The following is a 22,407-nucleotide window of genomic DNA, read 5'->3' on the forward strand; positions in this document are numbered from 1 at the left end:
TAACAAGGTCCAGCCAGGTTCTGGCCCTGGCCACATAAACTCTGATCTCACTGACCACTTCCTCCCCACCACCCTGTGGCCCCCACTGGGTCCAGGCCATCATCGCTTGCCTGGATTCTGGACTCTTGCAATAGCCTCTTTGCTGGCTGCTCTGTTTCCTCCTTTCGACTCACACCCACAACCACAAAGGCTACTCTCCACCCAGTAGCTGGACACAACCCAGCCCTCTGTGCCAGGTCCCTGCTGCCTCCTTGTAGCCCTGTTGGCCTCTGCACAGAACCTTCCATGGCTTTGCAGAGCACTCAGAGTAAGAGCCCAAGTCCTTCCCAGGCCCTGCATGGCCCCCGCAATCAGCCCTCCTGACTTCTGACTTGTCAACTGCAGCTGCCCTGGTTCATGTGGCTTGTGCCAAACTAGCTCCCTAGATGTTCTTCAAACAGGAAGGACCCCTCCCGCCTCTCGACCTGTGCACCCGCCGCCTGGTGTGCCCCACCTCCAGCTCTCCATGGGGACCAGCCCTCCCGTCCCGCAGGTCTTGTGCAAGTAGCACCTCCCTGGTGAGGCCTTTACTGGACACTCTCCCCCGAATTTCAATCCTCTCTCGCCCGGTGCTCCAAACCTTCCTTCCTCGAATCATTTCCCCTCCTCAACACACTGTTCTCTGATGTGTTTTTTATACATTGTGATCACTTGTCTTTCTTATCCTCTCTCTCTCTCTCCCATTAGAATGTAAGCTCCTTGAGGGCAGAGGTTTTCATTCGGTTTGTTTACTGCCATGTCGCCAGCACCTAGAATGTGCCCAGCTCAGAGCAAGCGCTCAAAAAATCTTTGTGAATGAATGAATGAGTGAATGAATGAATGAATTTGGGGATGCCACTAGCTACAGTATGTCAGAAGGGCAGGTGGAGGGCAGTGCTGTCCTACCACGGTCAACCTGGGAGAGGAAGGGGTAGAGTGTAGCTGTGAGAGAGCCCAGGCTCTGCCCCCAGTAAACAGAAGGTGGCTGGACACACCTGAGCCTTGACCTCGTCGTTTGAAAGGTCGGGAGAAGGACGCAGGCTTCAAGAAGGGCCGGCTCTGTTTCCGGCACTCAGCGATTCCTCACAACATCCGGACGAGGCACATCTACTCCCATTTTACAGGGGAGGAAACCAAGCCCCAGAGGTACAGGGACTTCCTAGTCCACGGCAGGGTCAGGAGCACAATCCATGTTCATCGATTTTCAGAATCTGAGCTCTTCATAGTATATAAAGAGTTATATAGTATATATAGTATATAAAGGTTACCTCTCTTGAGAAGAGCACTTTTGTGCTCTACCTACGGGCAGGCGACCCACAGGCAGTGCCCAAGGGGCTATTGTGAGTTTCCAGTGAGATAAACCAGGGCCTGGCACCTCGCAGGCCCTCAGAACTCCTCACACAAGAGCAAAGTGTCACCTGCTCCCACCTCCTAGCCTGGGCAGGGAGGAGAGGCTGGGCGGCCAGCTCATCATCCCTCCCCTGCCTAACAAGTCAGGAAAAAGAGGGATGCAAAAAAACACTCGCACGTGGAGTCCCTCTCTCATCTCCCTTTTTCTCTGCTTCCCTGCAGGGTCCCCTGCTCCGCTCCACGCTGAGTCTGCACTCCCGAGGGGGCTGCCCTCGGGCAGGTGAGCTTAGCACCAGGAGGCCAGATGGGCTGAGGGCAGCTGGCTCACCTGAAACAGCATCTTTGGAGCATCTGGACGTGCATCTCGCACTGTGAGATTAGGCCCATTAGCAGCTCTTCTCCCCGAGGGGTGGAATGACACTTGCCCGGCCCCGCTCCGTCCCCGCACCTGCTGCATGCCCCTTCGTGCCTGGGAGCCTCCCAGCCCAGAGATTCTGCCCGCATGTGCCTCTCGTTGCAACAGTAAAATGCTGCTCTAAAGTAACATCGGGAACCTCTAAAGAGAACCCTCTTCTGGGGTGATAACTAGACTTTTGTGGCACTGTTTACAAAGCTAGTATCAGTATCAGATTTCACTCTGATAAATGAGAAGTCTTTGAAAGATTATTTTGATTTTATCCACTTATTTAAGCAGCAAGTAGTCCATTTTTAGTAGCACTCAGGCACCGGGGTCCCATGAGACAGCATTAACTAAGTCATATTCCAAGTGCCTGAATTTAAGGGCCCATTTATTCGTATTTTGTATGTACTTAGTAAAAGGAAGCAGTGATCACTAGGACCTGGCAAGGGGGCACTAGGAACAAGCTATAGGGTGTGAGAGAGAGAGAGAGTGTGTGTGTGTGTGTGTGTGTGTGTGTGTGTGTGTGTTAGCATATTAGTCAACAATCAGCTTACCGAGAGCCAAAGCATCACTTAGCTGTTAGAAATCTGGTGTGGTCTTAGGACAGGGCGGAGCAGCTCAGGAGGGTGACTTCTCACTGCTCCTAGAAAACGCCTCCCGCCACATGAAACCATCATCCTCTCCCTTTCCGAAAGGCTCACCAACAACACACAGGATCGCCCCCGAGGTGTCTGCTCTCACTGATAAATGATCACTCCAAGAAAAACACTGGTGAGGCAATGAGGGTGGGCTGGGACAAGTTCCCAGCTCTAACCAGTTAGAGAACCCGGCTCTCCCTCAACCTGGCAGAGAGTGCTCCGCTCTCACCGGCGTGCAGCAATGCTGAAGCTACATCGGTACCTCTGATCAAAGCCACAACACACCTGTGATGTTGTCGTAGCTCCGGAAATTCATTTCGATGTGGTCCCACTCCAGCACCATGCAGTTCTCCATGCCGGGCTGGGCGATGGCCACGTACACGTCGTTCTTGGAGTTGAACGTATCCACCGAAACCGACTGGTACGGCAACGTCTGATGAACAACAAAATCTAGGAGCAGGTGTTTAAAAAGAAACACGTTCATAAAATCTCTTGTGTGAATTATCAACTGCCATCGCCTTTCTATCCTTTCTGTCCTCACATCAGTTCTGAAAAGGGCCGGAGGGGGGAGGAGGACAGGAGAGACGCGACACAAACATCACAGCGTATTTGTGAAGGGTTCTGGCTGGCACAGGATCATCGGACTGAACACACGGCTTCGAACACAGCTTCCCATAGATAAACAGCTTCACGGGTTTGGCTAAAGGAGCTGAAAGTTTTAAACAAATTTGGTGAGACCTGGCTTTCAAAATGACAAGACGCAAAGGACGCAAGCAGCAACGCTCTGGAAACGGTCATGTGAGTGACTCTCGGAACAGCCCCTGCAGGAAAGAATCCTGGTGAGTTTCGTTTGATGTGGTGCTTCACAAACTTCCCTGACACTTTGGTCCCATCTTTCTAACCTCCAGCTCAGCAATACCCCTTTCGGGAGACAACAACGCCGCTGCAGGCTGAAAACATTATACTCCCCAGAGGGCACGCTGAACATTGGGAAACAAAGCCAAACCCTCTGCTGTGGTCTCAGAGGTTTAAGAAGCCCACAGTTGCGGGGAGGGGAGGACGTAGTTAACCTACGTCTGCTTCCTGGTTCCCGGGCTTGGAGCAGTGGTAAGGGACAGCCGTGCCTTGGATCGAGACGCGTTCTCAGCTCCGCAAGCAGTTACAGGAGGTCTATTGGGTTTCGAGCAACATGGGCCCCTCCTATTTGAGCATGCTTTCTACGCTTACGTTTATTGGTAAGTCGATGCTTCTCATGCCTATTGCTCCCCTGAGCTACAACTCACTCCCACCACTAAATCTTGGCAGGGAACAGACAATTACTGAGGAACAGAGTGAGCACGCCCTTGGAAGCAAGGATAGATGGCATGTGGGGTAACTAGCGGGAAAAAAGAGTCTCTAAAAGCAGCATAAGCACACTAATCAAGTTTAAGAAACGAAGTTTAAGTTATTTCTTTGGCCAGAAATGCTTCAACGTGCACTGATTCTTGGTAGGCTAAATGCACCCAGGGTCGTGGTGGACGCCTGGCTGAGGAAGTCATTCTTCTGAGGAAATCCTGGCTTTGCCCCTCTCTCCTTCACCCCCAGTCCTTATCCATCAGGTCTCCTTTGACAGCCTTCCCTGACCAGCCCAATCCACAAGACTCTCTCCTAACTTGCTGGGCTTCTAACTAGGCATTGTTTAAACCATATTATCTACTGTCACTCCAAATAATAACATCAGAGTCTGATTTGGAGATATGGGAGGGATCTTAGAGACTTGAGCCATTTTACAGAGCCCAGAGAAGGTGAACATCTAGCCATGGCCACACAGCCAGCATGGTGTCTCCTGGACCAAGGGCTCCCTGAGATAGGGCCTGGTTCCTATGCTTCTCTGAGCCTCCCACGGCTGGAGGCCATGACCACCACTCAGGAAGTGGAGCATGGATGGGAAAAGCAGGTCACATTCATGGGGCCAGAGGAGCAGGGTGGGGCCCAGGAATGAGCACTGTGCCTGAAGACACACCACCTAAGGCTACTTCCTGCACTTGAGACCCTGGGCTGGTCACCTCTCCCCTCAAGGGCTCAGTTTACCTATGCGCACTATGGCAATGACACCTCCCAAGCTTGATGGAAGGGACGGATCAGGTAATGCTGGTGGAAATGCCCATCTCGGGGGTTGGCACACTGATAAATACGCAATCGAGGTCTGAGAAAGGACAGTCCACCTCCTCTGTCCTAGCCAGCGCTGGGCTTGTCTTTTGAGGGAGTGTCTATTTTAACAGCATCTAAGATAAGTTGCTGAAGCTGAGGTGCCTCCTTCTTGCTAAATGGCCTTGGGAAAACCACTTAACTCTCACTGCCTTGGTTTCCACATTATGTGTATGACTCATACTCACTTAGCCTAGCACAAAGTGAGCGCTCAATACGTGTTAACTTTTGGAGGCACCCCTCCCTGAATTATGGGTGCACAGTAGGTGTTTAATAAATGCTTGCTGGCTTAATGAGTATGGGTGGGCTGGCCTCTGCAGCCCGACAGGCAGCAGGTGACTGGCGGAAGAGTGTGGACAGGTGGCTCCAGTGGACAGGGTAGCTCCCGAGGAGAAAGCAGAGCACCATGGTGTGGGGCTGGGGCTGGGAGCCAAGACAGACAGGGCTTCGGAGTCCCTCCATGCCGCTTTTAGCTACATGATCCTGGGCAAGAAAATTGAGCATCACATTCTTCATCAGTAAAATGAGGGTGACGTCTCTTTCATAAGGTTGCTGCAGAGACTAAATATGCGTGTAAGTACACAGCGCAGCGCCTGATCTATGGCGATCGCTCAGCAGTTTACACCTGCAACAACGAAAGTGCTAAGCTGCTGCTGGAAGACTCAGGGAAGAGTTACCATGGCTCCTAGACCCACCCCTTGACCCTCCCTCCCAAAATAACAGTGTTACTCAGTGAAAGATGAAAAACACAAAACAGTGAACCTCTGTTCATTCCTGGAGGCACTGGCAGAGCCAGCGTAGAAGCCAGAAAGTGCGCGTTGACAGCACGAGGCTTTGCTGCTTTCCGTGTTCACAGGTAGGTGGCAGGGAAAGGAGAAATGGCAGCCCTGCAGAACACAGTATTCCCTGCGTCCTTTTATATCCCCAGAAAAGGGAGCACACGACGACTGCTGCCATCTTTTAATTACAACTGAGACGGCCATAAACTCCTCTCCTCCATCTCCGGTTGCATCTGACTAATCCAAGTCTGCCAGAGTTCTAAATACTCCCGCGATGCCCGTAACTCACTCGTCTCCTCAGAAACATGAGCATTCGCTTAAAAAGGCAGGCTGTTTAAAGTGCAGACCAAAAAGTTTCCATTTGTATTGAAAAATCCCAGGATGAAAAAGGGCTGCTGGAATAGAGAGCATTTTACAAATCTAGCCTTTAGTGGTCCCATATTCATTTATTTTCCCCAAAGAGTGGTTTTGTAATAATTTCTATATACTATCAGGGATAACACAGATTATGAAATCATTTGAATTACAAATCTAATTCTTAATAGGAGACCCCACCCCACCTGCCTCCCACCCTCCAAATAAAGGAGGAGGAGGAGGAGGAAGAGGAAGAGAAGAAAAAGAAGAAAGGAGTGAAAAGAAAATGATTGAGGCATGTGTGTTTGTGGGTATCGGAGGAGAGGACTGCAGGAGTTTAAATATCCTTTCCCGCCCCCAGCTTAATTCACCTCTCACAAATAGCAAAAGCACATTCATCGTGGAAATATCTCGAAAATACACATATTGATATGACATCAATTTACCAGTGTTAAAATATTAATGGTGCTCTGCAAAAAGAGCTGCCACTTCCATTCACACTGGATTAAGTTCATGATGTCAGTGGGACTCCTACAATTTAGGCCTTTCTCCCACTGGAATCAACAGATTTTTACATAGCTATTTATAGCACTTGCAGAAAATAAATTATACATGATGCCGATCCTACTGGGAGAGAAACTGCACGTTAATGCATTATTTCTCTTTGCATTTTCATCAGCCCTGAAATAGGGAAGCTAACAGGACCATTAGGATGCAAAATTCACTCCCTCGAAGGAATTTAGTGAATTATCCACATAACACAGGGAATCATTGGTAGGTAACAGGGATTTTTGAGGTGGCTAAAAATAGACTCGAAGGGGAGGGTTCTGGAAGGACTGTGATTAAAGAGCTGGAACAGCCCAAGGTGGCTTTGTGGTATTAATTACACCCCTTGGCTGAGGAACAGAATGGTAACAGTACCCTCCTTTCTCTGGGAAAAACAGGGTGAGACATCTACCCGAAAAAACTTACTCCTTGCCTGAAAATCTGAGCTAAAAGGAAAACAATGTACTCGGAAAATGTGCTTCTTTCCAAACCTTTAATACTAAGATATGATAACCATACCATGAACTCTCACACTTGGCTTTTCATGTTCCATCCACCCTCACTCATTTCCTTCCCAGCCTTTAATAAACCACCAGACGCCAAAGCGTGATCTGAGCACAAGACAGAAATCCAAAACACTCACAACTTACTGACCCAGTTCTTACACGCAGGGACACTTGGGAGTGGGTCACAAGCTTTTTGCACTATTTTTTTTCCCGATGGAAGAAACTGCGAGCAAGAGCTAATTTGTTCCTGAGTCTGAAAGGGATAAAATCATAGTAAAGAAAGAATCATCATCTCCTTCTTACCAGAAAGCCTTTTGCTGACTGTCTAAAGCTTAGTAGAAAGCTTGGTAGAGAAGACAAATACACACGAGACAGAGACGGCCCTAAAATGGGTTGGAGGCTCGTGCTGCCCCTCGGATTTGGAACTGGCTACCTTGGTTCCAAGCCGCCTCCATTCTAGTACAATAACGTAACAATTCTCAGAGCCCAGATCTTTTTTTTTTAGAGATGGGAGTCTCCCTCTGTCACCTAGGCTGGAATGCAGTGGCATAATCATAGCTCAGTGCAGCCTCAAACTCTTGGGCTCAAGCAACTGCATCATTTTTATAACCATCCACACAGCCCCTGAGTTCAGAAAACATGTTTCCTTGGGCCAGGGGTGATGGCTCACACCTGTAATCCTAGTACTCTGGGAGGCTGAGGCGGAAGGATTGTTTGAGCTCAGGAGTTCAAGACCAGCCTGAGCAAGAGAGACTCTGTCTCTACTAAAAATAGAAAAAATTAGCCAGGTATCATGGAGGGCACCTGTAGTCCCAGCTACCTGAGAGGCTGAGGCAGGAAGGTCACTTGAGCCCAGGAGTTTGGGGCTCCTGTGAGCTATGGTGACACCATTGCACTCTACCCAGGGTGACAAAGTGAAACTCTGTCTCAAAAAAAAAAAGAAAGAAAACATGTTTCTCATATAAATTATTCCCTCTTTTGAAGGCCCTTTGTAGCCCATGTCACTTCCCTCAAAGATTGGCAAAGTTTTCACATGCCATAGCCAGGTGTGAATAGGACAATGGAAAAGCTGCTAACGTCACCTTGGGGTTTAAAGAAATTTCCAGAAAAATTGGGCAAAGGGCAGAAAGGAGTCCTTTGGTTTAGCATTTAATACCAGATGTCTTGAACGCCACCTTTTGGAGCACATGTCATTGACTATGACCTTTGATTTATTACACTGGCCCTAAAATACAATAAATAACCTTATAGTGGCCTCAGCTGACTACAGGGCACCTGCCAATTACACAGCTGAATAAGCTCCTACCCAGTGATGAAAGACAAGGGCATTCCATGAGATTTCAGGTTTTCCATCAGAAAAGAACAGAATGTGTAGGGTCACTTATTTACAAACAAAGACATCTAGACATCATTTTTACTTTGTGGGTTTGAGGAAGAAAGGGTGGTAGCAGGGATTGGCCTGAATGTCATATTTTATTCTTAGAGTTTTGGTGTCTTTTGAGTTTCTGTAACTATTTTCTGAGCTCTCATTCCTGCTGCTTTTCCTGACATGACTTGGGGCTTTGTAGATATCCACCCTCAAGAGAAATGTTTATTTTTAAAAATATGTAAGCAGGTTTCATACTGCAGATTGATCCTCTCTCCTTTAAAATCTGGCTTTAGAAGCTGCAGAAACTCCACCTAAGCTTTTCATATGGAGATACTCACCTGCGCTCTATAGGATGTGAGAGTGGGGGCGGTTAGGATTTTAATTTTATCTTATAACCTGAAAAATGTATAAACTGAAATCTTGAGGCAGAGCCTGGAAAATAAAATCTAACTTTCTTAACATTTTCCCCTCAGTGTGAGTTTTTGCTTTTGACAATTAGTTGTTGACTTAGATTTTCTACTTTGCCATTGGTTACAATTTACCTAGTTCCCTCTTTTTACATGGAACTATGAAACTAATCTGTATATTTAAAAGTATGGTATTTATTCATTAAATTTTCAGTAAACGTCACCTTACTGAAGCAAGAGAACAATGACAATAGAGTAACTTAGGCCTCTGTGCACCAGCTTTCCATGCAGCTCAGACTGATTTGAAAATGTTCTCATGCCAAACTCACAAGTTTATATTTTGACCTTAAAAAAAGGAAAAAAAAAAAAAAAAAAATTTGAAAATGTTCTCATGCCAAACTCACAAGTTTATATTTTGACCTTAAAAAAAGGAAAAAAAAAAAAAAAAAAACCTTAGAGAAATTTGAATTTCGTAAAGAATCAAAATTAAAGCCCGTGCAGTTAATGAAATTCCTTCCAAACTTTTGAGATATTTTCCTTATCACATCAATTCACTTCTTTGAGAATGCTTAAGCTTCCTGTAAAATTATTTTGATAGAAAATTTCCACATTCACTTTTCCCCACTCCCTGTGGACAGTCTAAAAGAAAAACAAAGACGTCTTTGATGCTATAGGTTCTGAATACCTGTAGTTGTGCATTCGTAGTCAAAGCTGGTCACATCATTCAGCTTCTTTTCCTGATATTCTGGTGGACCAATACACAGCACATCGGAAACAGTGGAATTTGTCATCTTCAACCACAGGTACAGCCACTTGGCTTTGCAGTCACATTCAAATTTATTACCCCTTAAATCTCTAAAAATCAAAACAAAACACATACACAGAGAAATAGACACATCAGACATGTTTTGGTAGTAATACGAAACTACAGAATTACTAATATCCTGATATATTTAAAACGCCCTAAAATGGAATTTTTAAAAAGTTTGTATTTAATGCATCTTATTTCTTGTACTTATCATTGACTTTATTTAATGTTCCTCAGTGTCCATGATTTTAACTGTATAACATACAGAGCGCTCTCAGAAATGACCTATCACCATCTCTCCAAACCTTCTTGAAGCTGTCACCATGCCATGCTGGCAACAGGGGAGAGATGACACAATACCCCCAACTCAGGTTCATATAAACAAAAATAGGACATTGTAGGAAGATAGTTTTCACACACACAATTTAAACTTTTAAGATCTTGTTACACTACGCCCAGCAAGAAGTGACAAATACTGGACGATAAAGCAGGTGGATACACTATCTCAGGAAAGGGAACTTCCCATTCAGCAAAAGTCATTTACCATATTTATATACTAAGTATATAAAATGGCAAAATCCAACACAATGCAAACTACATTCTATTTCCCAGGATGCACTGCTTTGTTATGGATTTTTAGCTACAGTATAAAAGAAATGCAGTGAATGGGGTGAGGGGATTAAAAGATATGATTAACTGGGGAACAATGACAAGCACATCTCAACTTGATTTCTTTACTTACAGTTCAATCAGAGAGTCTAAATCACTGAAGACATCCCTTGGTAGTGCTTTTATGTGGTTATTGGCCAAAGAACTAGAACCAGAAAGTCACATTTTAATGTGGTTATTATCTCATGCCCTGTCACTCTCAAGTCCCTCTAAATCAAGCTAATGACTTAAAACAGAGCTTTGGTCATCAATACTGAGATTAAAAAATGAGTTTGGTTATACAAAGATAACATTAGAGATGCTGGATTATAACGTAAGTTTTTCTGGTTTTGTTTTTAAAACAAGCATTTTTTAAACTCTTTATGTACATTTGTTAAACCTCAGCTGGCTTTCCATGTTTCTTGGAATAAAAACCAAAGTCCCTATCTAGTTACTTCCACTCCTGCTTACCTGTGGGACCACATCTCCGACTACTCAGATCCAGCCACACTGGCCCCCTTGCTATTCCTCAAACAGGTGAGGCAGGCATGCTCCCAGCGCAAGGCTCTGAACCTGTTCATCTGCCTGGAATGTTCTTCTCCCACCTATCCGCTCAGCGCTCCTCAATTATCATCACCTTTTCTGGTCTCCGTACCTCTCTTTTCCCTGCTCTGTTGATCATCAGAGCATGACCGTCATTTGGCACACTACCTATTTTAATTACCTATTTGCTTATTGGGTGTGTATCCCTCCTATACATAAGCCACATGAGGACAGAGATTATTGTCTGTCCACTGCTGTATCCCCAGTTCCTAGAACAGTGCCTGGCATGCAGTAGGTACTCAGTATATCTTTGTTGAATGGATGAATGAACAAAATTATGACCAAAGCAAGAGTGATAAAAGAAGATGCACAGCCTTGTCCCAAGAACTTCCCCAATGATGCATCTGAGTGAATTCTGTTATTTGCGACTCTAAGAAAGGACTCAATAAATACTCTTTTACATAAAGACACTCAGCTCTAACCCTTATGGTTAATATAATAAAATCTCAATGAATCAGAATGTTTAGGGAATGACTGATTACGATCAATTTCATTTTGTCATTAACAAAGGTTGACCAGAAACCATTTTGCATTTTTGCTCTCAGGTTGAAAATCTTTCTAAGATATCCTAGTCCACTCCCCACCTCCAGGAAAGAGACTAGAATGAACAGCATCAACTCTTTCTCTGATGATTCAGGATTTTGCAGTGTTCTGTCATCATCCTGCTGAAGATGAATGTCCGTGGTGCAGGGCTATTGGTGTAGACAGATGCTGGGTGTTGAAACACTGTACCCTGAGTTTATGATTTCCCCAGGCACTGCACTCTAATGTGAGTCAGCTACGAAACCAATACCTACTTTTGTTTTCTTTTACACGTATGAATGCAAACAGCAAAACATGTAAATGATAAACATGTAAGCAATTCAGCACCAACTTCTTTAAACTATATATGAAATTAGTTTTTTGTAGCATCATAATAACCCATCCCAGAAAGACGAATTAGAGAAATGAGCGTTCCTTCTTAGAGTCAGTTACCTGGGTGTCGTAGAAAGCTTTGAGCCCAAACATTCTTGCTTCAAGATATAACTGAATATGAGGAGACTCACAGTTTCTGAATTATGCCCCTTGCTGTCTATATAACCACAAGTGGATTAAAATACAATTTCATGTACTATTTTATCTTTCGTTTCTAAATGATTTATTTGTACATTTTTAAAGGTATTGGAAAATAGGCTCAATGTGTAATCAGACTAAAGATACTCTGGAAGTAGCTTTTTAAAATTTAAAAGAAGGGGCGCTTGTTTTGATTTTTTCTGGTTGGTAGTCTTTTTCTGGAAAGTAATGTACAAAAATGTTTTAGCTAATTAGATGTAAATTATTTAGCTAGAAAATCAAAAGTTGTTGTATTGAAATAATAAGAATAGATGGAATGACGGGCACCAAAAAAAGCAGAGTGTTAGCAATTGTTCCTAGTGATCAATCTAGATTTCAGAAAGCAGAATTACTTAGATGGGTCATCCGCCTGCTCACACTGAGTGCTTAACGTTTCCCTTTGCACTTCATTTTGTCTGCAACTTGATGACGTTTACTTCATTTCTGAAACTATTTAACAGCTCCCCGTCCCTTGGGCTTTGCAGGACTGCTGGAAACAAATGTTCTAGATTTTAGTTACAGATTGGCAATGCTTTGAAACCTGGTCTAGGTTTCTTCACATAAGAATGTGAGTCTATAGGTGTTGGAAAAGTTCATAAAAGATAAAAATCGATACTTAATTTAAACAAGCACATTCTAGATAGAGACTTCTGGAAGCACAGGAGTGAACTTTAAAGAGTTGATCTCTTCTCTTTGCTTAGAGGTTGTAAAAAAATGTAAGAAGGATGGGTCCATTCTTTAAACAATGTATTAAATGCTTTAATGACTAAATATATCTCCAGCCTAAAGGAGTCGACTTTGTTTTTTTATTTTTATTTTTAGTATTATTATTATTTTCTTTTTGAGACAGGTTGCCCAGGCTGGAGTGCAGTGGCATAATCACAGCTCACTGCATCTTCGAACTCCTGGGCTCAAGGGATCCTTCTGCCTCAGCCTCCCAAGTAGCTGCAACAACAGGCATGTGGCACCACACTTGGCTAATTTTTTAGTTTTTTGTCTCACAATGTTGCCCAGGCTGGTCTCGAATTCTTGGCCTCAAGTGATCCTCCTGACTCAGCCTCCCAGAGGAGTGCTGGGATTACAGGCCTGAGCCACTGCCCCCAACTGAGTAGTCAACTTTAAAAGTCACCTGACTTGCCTAGAAGTAGAATCCATATGAAAAATCCAGCTCAGTAAGGAACCCATTGGTCAACCATGACTCAGAAAGTATGTCCTGCTGACTCAGCCCTGCGCTAGACACTGGGGGAAGAGCAGAGCTGATGGAAGATCGGCAAGGGCCCTGTCCTCCTGGAGCCTTCAACACTGCAGGGGAGATAAAACTAACACCCATGAAACAGCATCAACCAGTACAGCCAGTGTAGACAGTGAGGTGCTGGCCATGTGGAGCCAACAGAAGGGGTGAAGAGGGAGCTCAGGAATGACTTCACTGGGGAGATAGAACTTAATCTGGGTTTTGACAGAAAAGGCAGATTCCAGGAGACCGAGGGCAGAAGAAAGGGCATCCCAAGCAGGGGAATAAGGCTGGAGCCCTGGGGACTTGACTGCATGGTGGTCACACTTGCTGGGAAAAGCCGGGCTCTCCCCTCATGCATCACTCACACTCTACACCCAGGTGCGGGAGTCTCTTGCTTCCTCTGTGTTTGTGTTCTCTCTGTGTTGCACAGAAAAGGAGGTGCTCTTTGCACACATGTACACATGATAGCACATGAAATAACAAATGTACAAGCATGCACACACACAGTTATGTACATACATGTATGTAATTCCATGCCCCCATGGACACTTTCTACACCTGCACAAAGCTATGCAAATATACATGCATGATACCTGCATGTTCACACCCTCCTACTGATGGAAGAACTGTAGCCAATTGGGCAAATGAAAGCTGCCATCTGGACTAACTCAAACAGTCACATGGGTTTTGCTATAGGTTCATAATCTGCCCAGAGCTTTTGCTCAAAAACAAAGTCCCTAATTCCTGACTTCTGGGAACTAGACTTATCCAGCCACAGCTGTTGTTCTCCAGACACCCACAGCTGTCTTCTTAGCAGACCCTGTCTGGCCTACCAAACTGGCAAGATTACTTAGCAGTCCATGGAGAAAATTGAGATTTCATAATGAGAGGAGGGAGGGAGTGATGTTGTGATGATGATGATGATGATGATGATGATGACACCACCAACCATACCTTGAGCATTTACTATGAGTAATGAGCTGGATGCTTTGCAAGGAAGCATTAATCTATTATGTACAGCAACCCTATAAAGTCAGTATAATCATCCCCATTATGGTTCTTCCATGCAGATATTTTGCATGTATATTTGCATATCTTTGTGCATGTATAGAAAGTGCCCGTGGGTGCATGGACTTATATACACGTGCGTACATAACTGTGTTTGTATGTGCATACTTGTGCATTTATTATTTTATGTGTTAAGGAGGAAGAAACTGAGCTCAAAAAACCTAAGTAATATGAAATTAATGTCATGCCTAATGAATTAATGGTGTTGAGATTTGAACCCAAGTCTATGCAATTCTAAGCCTATAACTTTAGCTGCTACAGGAATGTGGGGATTTGGCACCTAGGTTGAATCTGAAAGAAGTCAAGGCTTTTATAGGAAGAAAACCTAGAGCAATAATGCCAACCAGAGTCTGACACTCTCCAGTACCGACTGTGCTGATCCAGATGTTTGGACGTCTCATGTCCGCTCCCTCATCCCCTCGCCCTGCACGCTTTCACTTAGGCAGAGCTTCTGCTTGGGAGCAACTCAGAGTCAAGTGCTCACTAGGCCTAATGACATACATCTTTGTCAGTATCAGGGCTTGGTGTGAATGGTTATCTTGTTAGATGACCATCTCCAATCCGTATCATTCAGGGTTACATAAGCTAAAGGGACTACCACCCCTGGCCAACACCCCCAGTCAAAGCCCTCCAATTTTCCTAATTTTCTCTTCACTGCAGACAGGCTGACTATGGAGATGAGACATGTCATCTAACTCAAATACAAAATATTTATCATGCAAATCAGGACCTGGTTCCTGGCTAACAAATTATCCCACCAAGACAATGACTATTTTTATGTTTTCTTAAACAGTCACTATTTCTTCCAGTTTTATAAATTTTCTAAATGTGTATACTTGCTTCATTATGATATGCCAATTCAAATTAATTTGTTTAATTTTTTTTCTCCAGAAAGCTATTAAAGAACCAGAGAGCTTAGCTGAAGCTGCAGATTAATCCAACATAAAAGAGAAAGCGATTTACATTCAAATGAGAGGAACCACAAAAATGTCTCAATTCCACTTTGTCCTAATGCTGAGCCTACATTCAACCACGTGATCTAAGCCTTGGTTCCCAAATCTGTAAAATAGAAACTCACAGATTATCACGAAAGATAAAGAGAAAGCGGCTCACTAAGCACCCAGCCCTGTGCCTGGCACCAAGTAGCTATAAGATCCATGTTAATTTGGTTCCCCTTCCCTCCATCAAGCAACACACGCCCCTCACAACTCACAGGGTGTCTTACTTCACACATAGTTACGTGGTTGCGTGACTGTGACTCAGGATGATGGAGAAGATACTAAAGCCAAGTGTGTGAGAAATCACAATGAGCCAGTGTCTGATGGACAACAGAAAATTCTTGGGCAACCTAGAAGGTTAGTTTCCTTCAGGCAATGTTACGATATGGCAATAACAGTCAAGAAAGAGAGGAAATGAATCTTACCCCGCACATTAAAGGGCTTACAACACTTTTTATAGGACTTACAGGTGAGTCAGGTCACGGAGGCCACGAAAGGCATTTCGTGAAATGGTTTCTATTTTGTTCCCTTCGATGAACCTAAGAAGAAAAGTGGTATCATTAAAATGAATTTTCTCTGCTTAGTATCTCTAAAGAATTATATTAGTATGCTTTCAGAATAAAATCTAAATGCATTCATGAATTATAAAAGTCCACCTCTGAAGACTAGATCAGCTGCACCAAATTCCACAGGAGAGCAGGGCGTGTGAGCAATAACACACGCGCATAAGTGTGTGTCCTACACGCCTTCCAGAAGCAGCATGGCAGTCTTCAAATTGTCAAGAGTTGACAACATGGGTAAAACATTTGGGGGTGGGGGGGAGAAGAAAACACTACACAAAGGCAAGAAATTCTCATATCTCCGCAAGACTGGAATGCTTCCAGATATTTTCCCTACTCAACCCCTCATACATTTCACAGTGCCTGGCTATTAATATTTTCGTTAATATCATTGTCCCTTGAAGAGAGTCCATTGTTTTACATCTTCATGTGAAAGTTTTTGCTGAAGGAGCATTCCATTAAGCTTGGCTGCTAGCAACCCTGAGTTTATCACGTCCTACACAGTGTGATCTTCAAGCAAACGGGCAACAGGCAGGGATACTCAAGATCTCTAAGCCACTAGGAAGCAGGAAGTATGACGAAGTTGAGTAGGGACTAAACTTCTTTCTCTGTACTAAGATGACATAGGGCTTACACATAGGATCTTGCAATAGTAACATTGGCCATGCTTTAAGGTCTTTGTGGGAAAGATATGATATGAATGTGTTTGACTATTCCCTAGAGCCACATAGAACTAGATTTTAGTTTATAGCATTGTGTTAAGTCAAATGTAAGAGAGTCTCTGAGGAGATGGTCCAAGGGAAAGGATTTGTAAAACAACAGCATCGGTGACATAGTTCTTAATTCTTGCACTAAGAACTTTCTGTTATCTGTTTAAAAAAAAAAAAAATCAAGCCTCTCTTCATTAAAAGACTTCTGAATAAACTGATAAGCTAACTTCCTCCCCAGTAACCTTGACAGTAAGACGAACTGCCTGTAAGAGAAAACTCACAGCTTCACACTGCTACTTCCATTGGTTGTTCATTTGCTTTGATAGACACTAGTTGGATTTAGCACTGCAGTTGTGCCGCACTTTCCATGTTACGTGTACTATCAGAGTATTATGAGAGCATACACATTCTGTATACTCTGGGGAAAAATTCCTCCGGAAACATCTTTCCTCAAGACACAAAACCAGCAGAGAGCTTTCTTATACCCAGGATGTGTCTAGAATTCCAATACCTACCTGTTGAACTCAGATAAGAAAGTGGAGACAAGGCTTTAAAAACCCCTCTGAATGCTAAGTAAGGAAATCCCATCTGATAGCAGGATTAACATTATTACAAAGTTACCAAAGACAAGGATGAAAGAACTTAAAGGAGAAAAAAGACATGAAAGTGAGAAAAAGCAGAAATCAGAATGAGGGCAAAGCTCATTGCTAGGAGAAAAAAAAAATACCGTATATCCAAAAAGGGAAAAATGACCTTTTTCTTTTAAGATGAAAAGAAAATAAAATTAGACCCTCAGCAGCAACTCACAGGAGATACTGCAAAGGCAATGCAGGACAGAGGAATGAAAAACATGAAGTTGGACCCCCCAATAGGGAGACTTTATTTAAAAATAACTAACTCTCAGAACCCTTCAGCTCTATTTCTGGCTGATCAGCAAATCCATGCTTAGTTATGAGAGGTGAAAATATACAACACAATTTCCAATTGTGCTTACTATACGACAAATTAAATGTCAGCAGAGAATGAACGAATCTCTCTCCTTCTTTGTTTCCTTTCCCCCTCTTTGTCTCCAACCTCCTTCTGTCCCAGCTTGTTTATAAGCAAGTAACAATAAAAGGTCAGCGCTGAAAAGAGAATGGGGTTTTCTCCATTTTCTCCACCCCAAAACCCTCGCAGAGATGCTGTTCCAGCACAGAAAGCAGTTCAGCAATTCTACTGAGATACTGAATGCTCAGCAAGTAGACAAAGAACAAAACTTACAGGTATTCAAGATGAAAAAGTCCAGCAAAAGCATCATCCCGGATGACCGTGAATGAGTTAGAATTCAGCAATCTGAAAATAAGGGACAGGTTTCAATGCAGAGGTGTAAAACTTCAGTCACATGGTCAAGCCATTGCTATTTCTTTTGCTATGTTCTGATCTGGGGGCAAACATGGGCTCTTGTCAGCCTAAGAACAACCCATTAGGTCCACAACCTGACTCTCGCAGAATGCTGATGGACACAATGGCAAGAAGGTCCCTTTTGGCCAGATTTTTTGGTCATCCGGAATCCTCTACCCATTCTCCTCTATGGGTCTCAGTTAACATGGCCTAATAGCTATTATTTTAACACATTCTAATATTCACATTCTAATATTTAACACATTCTAATAAACAGCCAGTGAATGTTTATGATGCACAAACAATCATAGAATTAGAGATCTAAAAGGATCTAAACTAATTTTATTTTTAGAGAAATTTAGGCCCAGAGAAGTTAAATCAATTGACGAAAGTCACACAGCTAAGACAAAAAAAAAAATCCTTTCTACTACATTATACATTCCCATGAGAAATAATAAAAAAGTTTTTTCAAAAAACCTTCCTTCAGAAGACTCTTTATCACTACATAGTTCTTTATTTGAGTCACCACTCAAGGTTATGTGGCAAGAAAAAAAAAAAAACCTAAAACTGTATTTCTATCATACAGAAAGTATATTTTAATAACACTGCAATTTCTAAGAGAATTCAGATTTTGAAATGTTAAGTATAATGTTATAAGTAGGCACATAACATTTCAAGAACAAAAATATCAAGAGTAAGTTTAGGTTGAATAGTTATCTCCTACACTCCACTTCTCCATATTTTCCTGTAGCCCATTGCTTCTTTAAATTTCAATCTCACCATAAATTTAAGAAACCAATATAGATAAAGAGAATGAGGACGTACTTATGACTTTGCCTGTCACTGACCTGCCTTTGAAAGCTGCCTTTTGGACATTTCCTTTCATCGGCAAACATTAATGGACCTGGGGTACAGGGTACGAATGGGCACTTAGCACAGTGACGCGTGCATTGCTCGCTGAGACAAGTCAGCGCCGGGAGTAGTGTGAATGTGGGCCTTGGGCCCTGGGTTAGAATCCTGCTCTGTGACTTGGGGCAAGTTACTTAACTTCTCTGAGCTTCAGTTTCCTCATGTGTCAAACAGAAAAATAAGAATACTGTCCTCACAGGGATAACATGATGATGAAATAAAACTATGCACATAAATGCACAGTATGCTGCCTGTTTAAGTGCTCAGTAATCTAGAAATACTCCTATTTCCAGAGTCACATTAAGATTTTAAAATGTGAGTTTTCTTTTAAAGTGAGGTGTTTGGGAAACAGTTCGTTAAGGTGATGTTCCAGTCATGATTCAATGTACTCATCCCCCCTGTTGCTGGATCTGGGTGTTGGGATCGACAATAAAGTCCTTGAGGAAAACATGTACCAAACTAAGGAAAGAAAACTGAGCAAGGAGCTTTGGGACTTCGTTGGGAACACCACAGGGCAAATTAACACCAAGAGCCATCTACGGTTTCCTCGTGGAGCTGGGGTGTTTTAGGAATGACTGATACCGGAGAGGCAGAGATAGCCCATCTGCTCCTCAGTGACCCCCATTTCGTAGAGAGAACGCCCCATACTCACAGCAGCTGCAGGGAAGGCAGATGGGAAAACATTCGGTCTTTGATTTCTGAAAATGTTCCATTTACCAGGCTCCTAAGGGCAAAAGAGGGACAAAAGGAGGCCTAGGTTTCTTTCAGGAAGTGCCAGCCAGGGTGGGAAATCGGCCTCATCTTCCACCTGTATTTCAAACTCTTCCTTTCAGGAGCGAGTCTTGACACAGCTGGCCAGGGGCTGGCCAGGGGCTGGCCAGGGGCTTCCCAGGGGCAGGGACGATTTGTCAATGCATTGGATCAATATGAAAACTAGTCTGAATTCCAGAAACCTTCGCAATCAGCTCCTTTCACAGACGTTATCTCAGTCAGTGCAAATCAATCCCCTCACTTCCTTTCTTAACTACGGGAGGCCCCCTCTGAAAATGGATAATCGCTTCACCTCTGCCCATGATTCTGTTTGTGTAGACACAGCGTTAATGTTGGCCGACGGAACTCCGGGGGAGCATTAAGCATTCCCCTCGGGAGCACGTCTCTGAAAGACACTCAGAGCACTTGTGATTAAATGCACTGTGAAAGCCTTGGGGGAAAACTCAGAGACACCTGAACTCGGCTGTGCGGCTGGAGGCAGTGCCATCTGCCAGATAAAATGGTCAACAGGGGCAAGGGCTTGGCTCGGTTTCTGCCCCCACATACCCTGTCCTTTCTGGCCACAGTAGGGCCTCCATACATGATTTCAGAACTATTTTCAGCTAACATGCAGATCAATTAAGCAGCTGCCGGTCTGAAGGATTTAATAAGGGGAATTCTAATTTCTGGAATCCTCCACGACATCCGATTTGACAATATTAGGAACTAGAAAGGTCCTCTGTTCCCACCAGCCAAACTCTCTTGACTTCTTATAAATGCAAACGGGAACCCCCTCCCTCCTGGGTTCAGGCCCCTACAATTTGTCTTGGGTGGGAGGCAAGCGAATAGCGGACACCAGAAAGTACCCTGAGCACAAACGTCACCCCTGGGATTCCCTGCCTCTACAGTTGAGTGGGCGGCAGGGCACTTCCGCCTGAAACAAGGGAGTGGTCTAAGCAGGAAACATGTTCTAGCAGCAAAGATACAGCCCAATAGCCCCTTCCACAGCTATTACCAGAGCTAGTGGCTGTTGAGAGCAAGGTGACAGCATCTCTTGGCGGGTGGATAAGTCATGTTAAGCCATGTTCCTGTCAGTTCCTCCAGTGCTGGAAAAGCAGCCAGTATAACTGTGTGGTGGCCGAAGGGGGCAAGAAGTCCTCCTGAACTCAGGGCAAGAAGTCAGGCTGACTTCCAGCACTTGGCCACTGACTGGGCGTCCCACATGCCCCCAAGGCTCTGCCAAGCCCTCTGTGCCACCCCCCCCCTTCCAGGCCACATGGGACACCCCCTGTGCTTCTGGAAGCTGGATGCCTTGACCCAGGCTCTTTCCGACCTGCAGTGTGGGGGAGTCAGGAGAAGGCCACCGCGGAGACCTGCCCCAGACCTGAGGTGGGGCAGTGCGGCCTCAGCCCCTCCTGGTGGGCACGCACTCCGGTCCCGGTCAGCTGCTTGTATACACGCCCCTACACACTCACCCCTTGGCCCGCAAACACACACACACGGCCCCTCTCAAACTTTAATGCACCCCAGGATCGCCCGGGGACGCCAAACGCGACTTCAGGGCTCCACTCCGAAGACTCCACTTCAGCGCCGGCCGGATTCTGCATTAGCACAAGCTCCCCCAGGTGAGTCTGATGCAGGTGGCCCGCGGGCCACACTCTGAGAAACACTGCCACGGGGACCGGTCTGGGCTCCCGGACGCTGGGGCTCGGGTGCTCACCACCCTAGCCGAGGCCAGCACTCCTCCCACGTCCCGTAGCGCGCCCCCACCCAAACGCAGAGAAGCGGGCTGGGGAGTGGGTCGGGGTCGCGCTGCCCCAGAGCCACAGGCAACTCCCGGGCGGCGGCGGCAGCGGGGCGGGGCAGGGTGGGGGCTGGAGGGGTCCCACTCACAGGGAGCTGATGTCGCCAGGCACGATCCTGGGCACCCAGGACGAGCCCACGCAGATGATGGACTCCTTGGTACAGCTGCAAGTGGCGGGGCAGCGCGCCAGCCGCCTCACCTGCGCGCTCGGCGGGATCAGGCACGCGGCGCCCAGCAGCAGCAGCAGCAGCAGCAGCAGCGGCCGCCCCAGCGCCCCGCGGCCGCCGCCTCTCCGCAGCTCCATGCCCGGTCCCCGGTGCCCGGTCCCCGCCCCGGCCCCGACCCCGCCGCCGCGCCGCGCGCTCGGACCCCGCGCGGTCGCAGACGCAGGCGCCGCTCGCTGCTCCGCCGCCGCCGCTGCTGGCGAGGACTAGGGCGCCGCGGGTGTGGGAGGCCGAGCCGCAGCCGAGCAGCATGCTGGCCGCCACCCCCACTCGGCGCCCCCCCACCCGAGCCCGGGCTGCTCGGCCGCCGCCGCCGCTGCGCCCGCCGCACTCGCGCCCGCCTGACATCAACACCCGCGCCCGCAGCCCGGCTCTGGCCAATGGAGGCGGCGCCGCCCGGCCCCCGCCCCGCCCTCCGGGGAGCTGCGGGACCCGGAAAAGTTGGGTGACCTTGGGGGCGGGGCCGACCTGGACCGAACCCCCTGGGGGGCCTGGCTGAGCGGCGGCAGATCAGGGGCCCGCAGTCCTTCCAGGGGCCCGAAATAATCCGGGGGAGGCACTGGGCTCCTGTAGCGGGGCCAAAACGACAGGCAAAAATAAATCAATAAAGTAGGAGCAGGGAGAACTGGCCTGATCACGGGGGAGGGAATCTGTCCTGGGTGCTATGAAGAGGACAGACTTGTGAGCAGACTTTATTCATTTTGAAAATGAATGAAGTGCATGCGCCAGTCCCGGGGGCGGGGGTGGCGGGGGGAAATTCAGCAGAGATGGCTTTACTTGTCTTCTGAGTGGGGCAGTGGGATCTGGCCGCCTTCCCACGGCACCCGGGGGGTTGCTGAAGCCAGCCACCCCACCCTGCAGAAGGAACACGGGACAGCAAAGCCGCTGCAGCCTTGCACCTTGCATGCCCGGCCACTCTGGGCCCTGCCTACTGTCTGCTAAAGCGCTGGAAAGCTGCTCGCTGGCCACCCCACCAGCCCCAGTTAGACGACAAGGACTACAAACTGTTAGTAGAGACTGAGGGCATGACATATTCTCACCACTGTAGTTCTAAACTTCTCCTAA

At 46.0% G+C, this 22,407-nt stretch overlaps 1 protein-coding gene across 1 annotated transcript in view; it reads right to left on the reverse strand.

Annotated features, from left to right (window-relative positions):
- Positions 1 to 21,521, reverse strand: part of LGI2 (leucine-rich repeat LGI family, member 2) — a 29,068-nt gene extending 7,547 nt beyond the window's left edge. Inside the window, exons 1-7 of the mRNA XM_012664198.1 lie at positions 21,208 to 21,521; positions 19,217 to 19,288; positions 17,536 to 17,607; positions 15,473 to 15,544; positions 10,105 to 10,176; positions 9,240 to 9,409; positions 2,692 to 2,856 (exon numbers count right to left, since the gene is read on the reverse strand). Coding sequence (XP_012519652.1) covers positions 2,692 to 2,856; positions 9,240 to 9,409; positions 10,105 to 10,176; positions 15,473 to 15,544; positions 17,536 to 17,607; positions 19,217 to 19,288; positions 21,208 to 21,422 — 838 coding nt within the window. The 5' untranslated portion in view covers positions 21,423 to 21,521. The remainder of the gene's footprint in view (positions 1 to 2,691; positions 2,857 to 9,239; positions 9,410 to 10,104; positions 10,177 to 15,472; positions 15,545 to 17,535; positions 17,608 to 19,216; positions 19,289 to 21,207) is intronic.
- Positions 21,522 to 22,407: the final 886 nt, after the last annotated feature.

The sequence above is a fragment of the Propithecus coquereli genome, unplaced genomic scaffold (assembly GCF_000956105.1).
Source record: "Propithecus coquereli isolate 6110/MARCELLA unplaced genomic scaffold, Pcoq_1.0 Scaffold87, whole genome shotgun sequence".
NCBI lineage: Eukaryota > Metazoa > Chordata > Mammalia > Primates > Indriidae > Propithecus > Propithecus coquereli.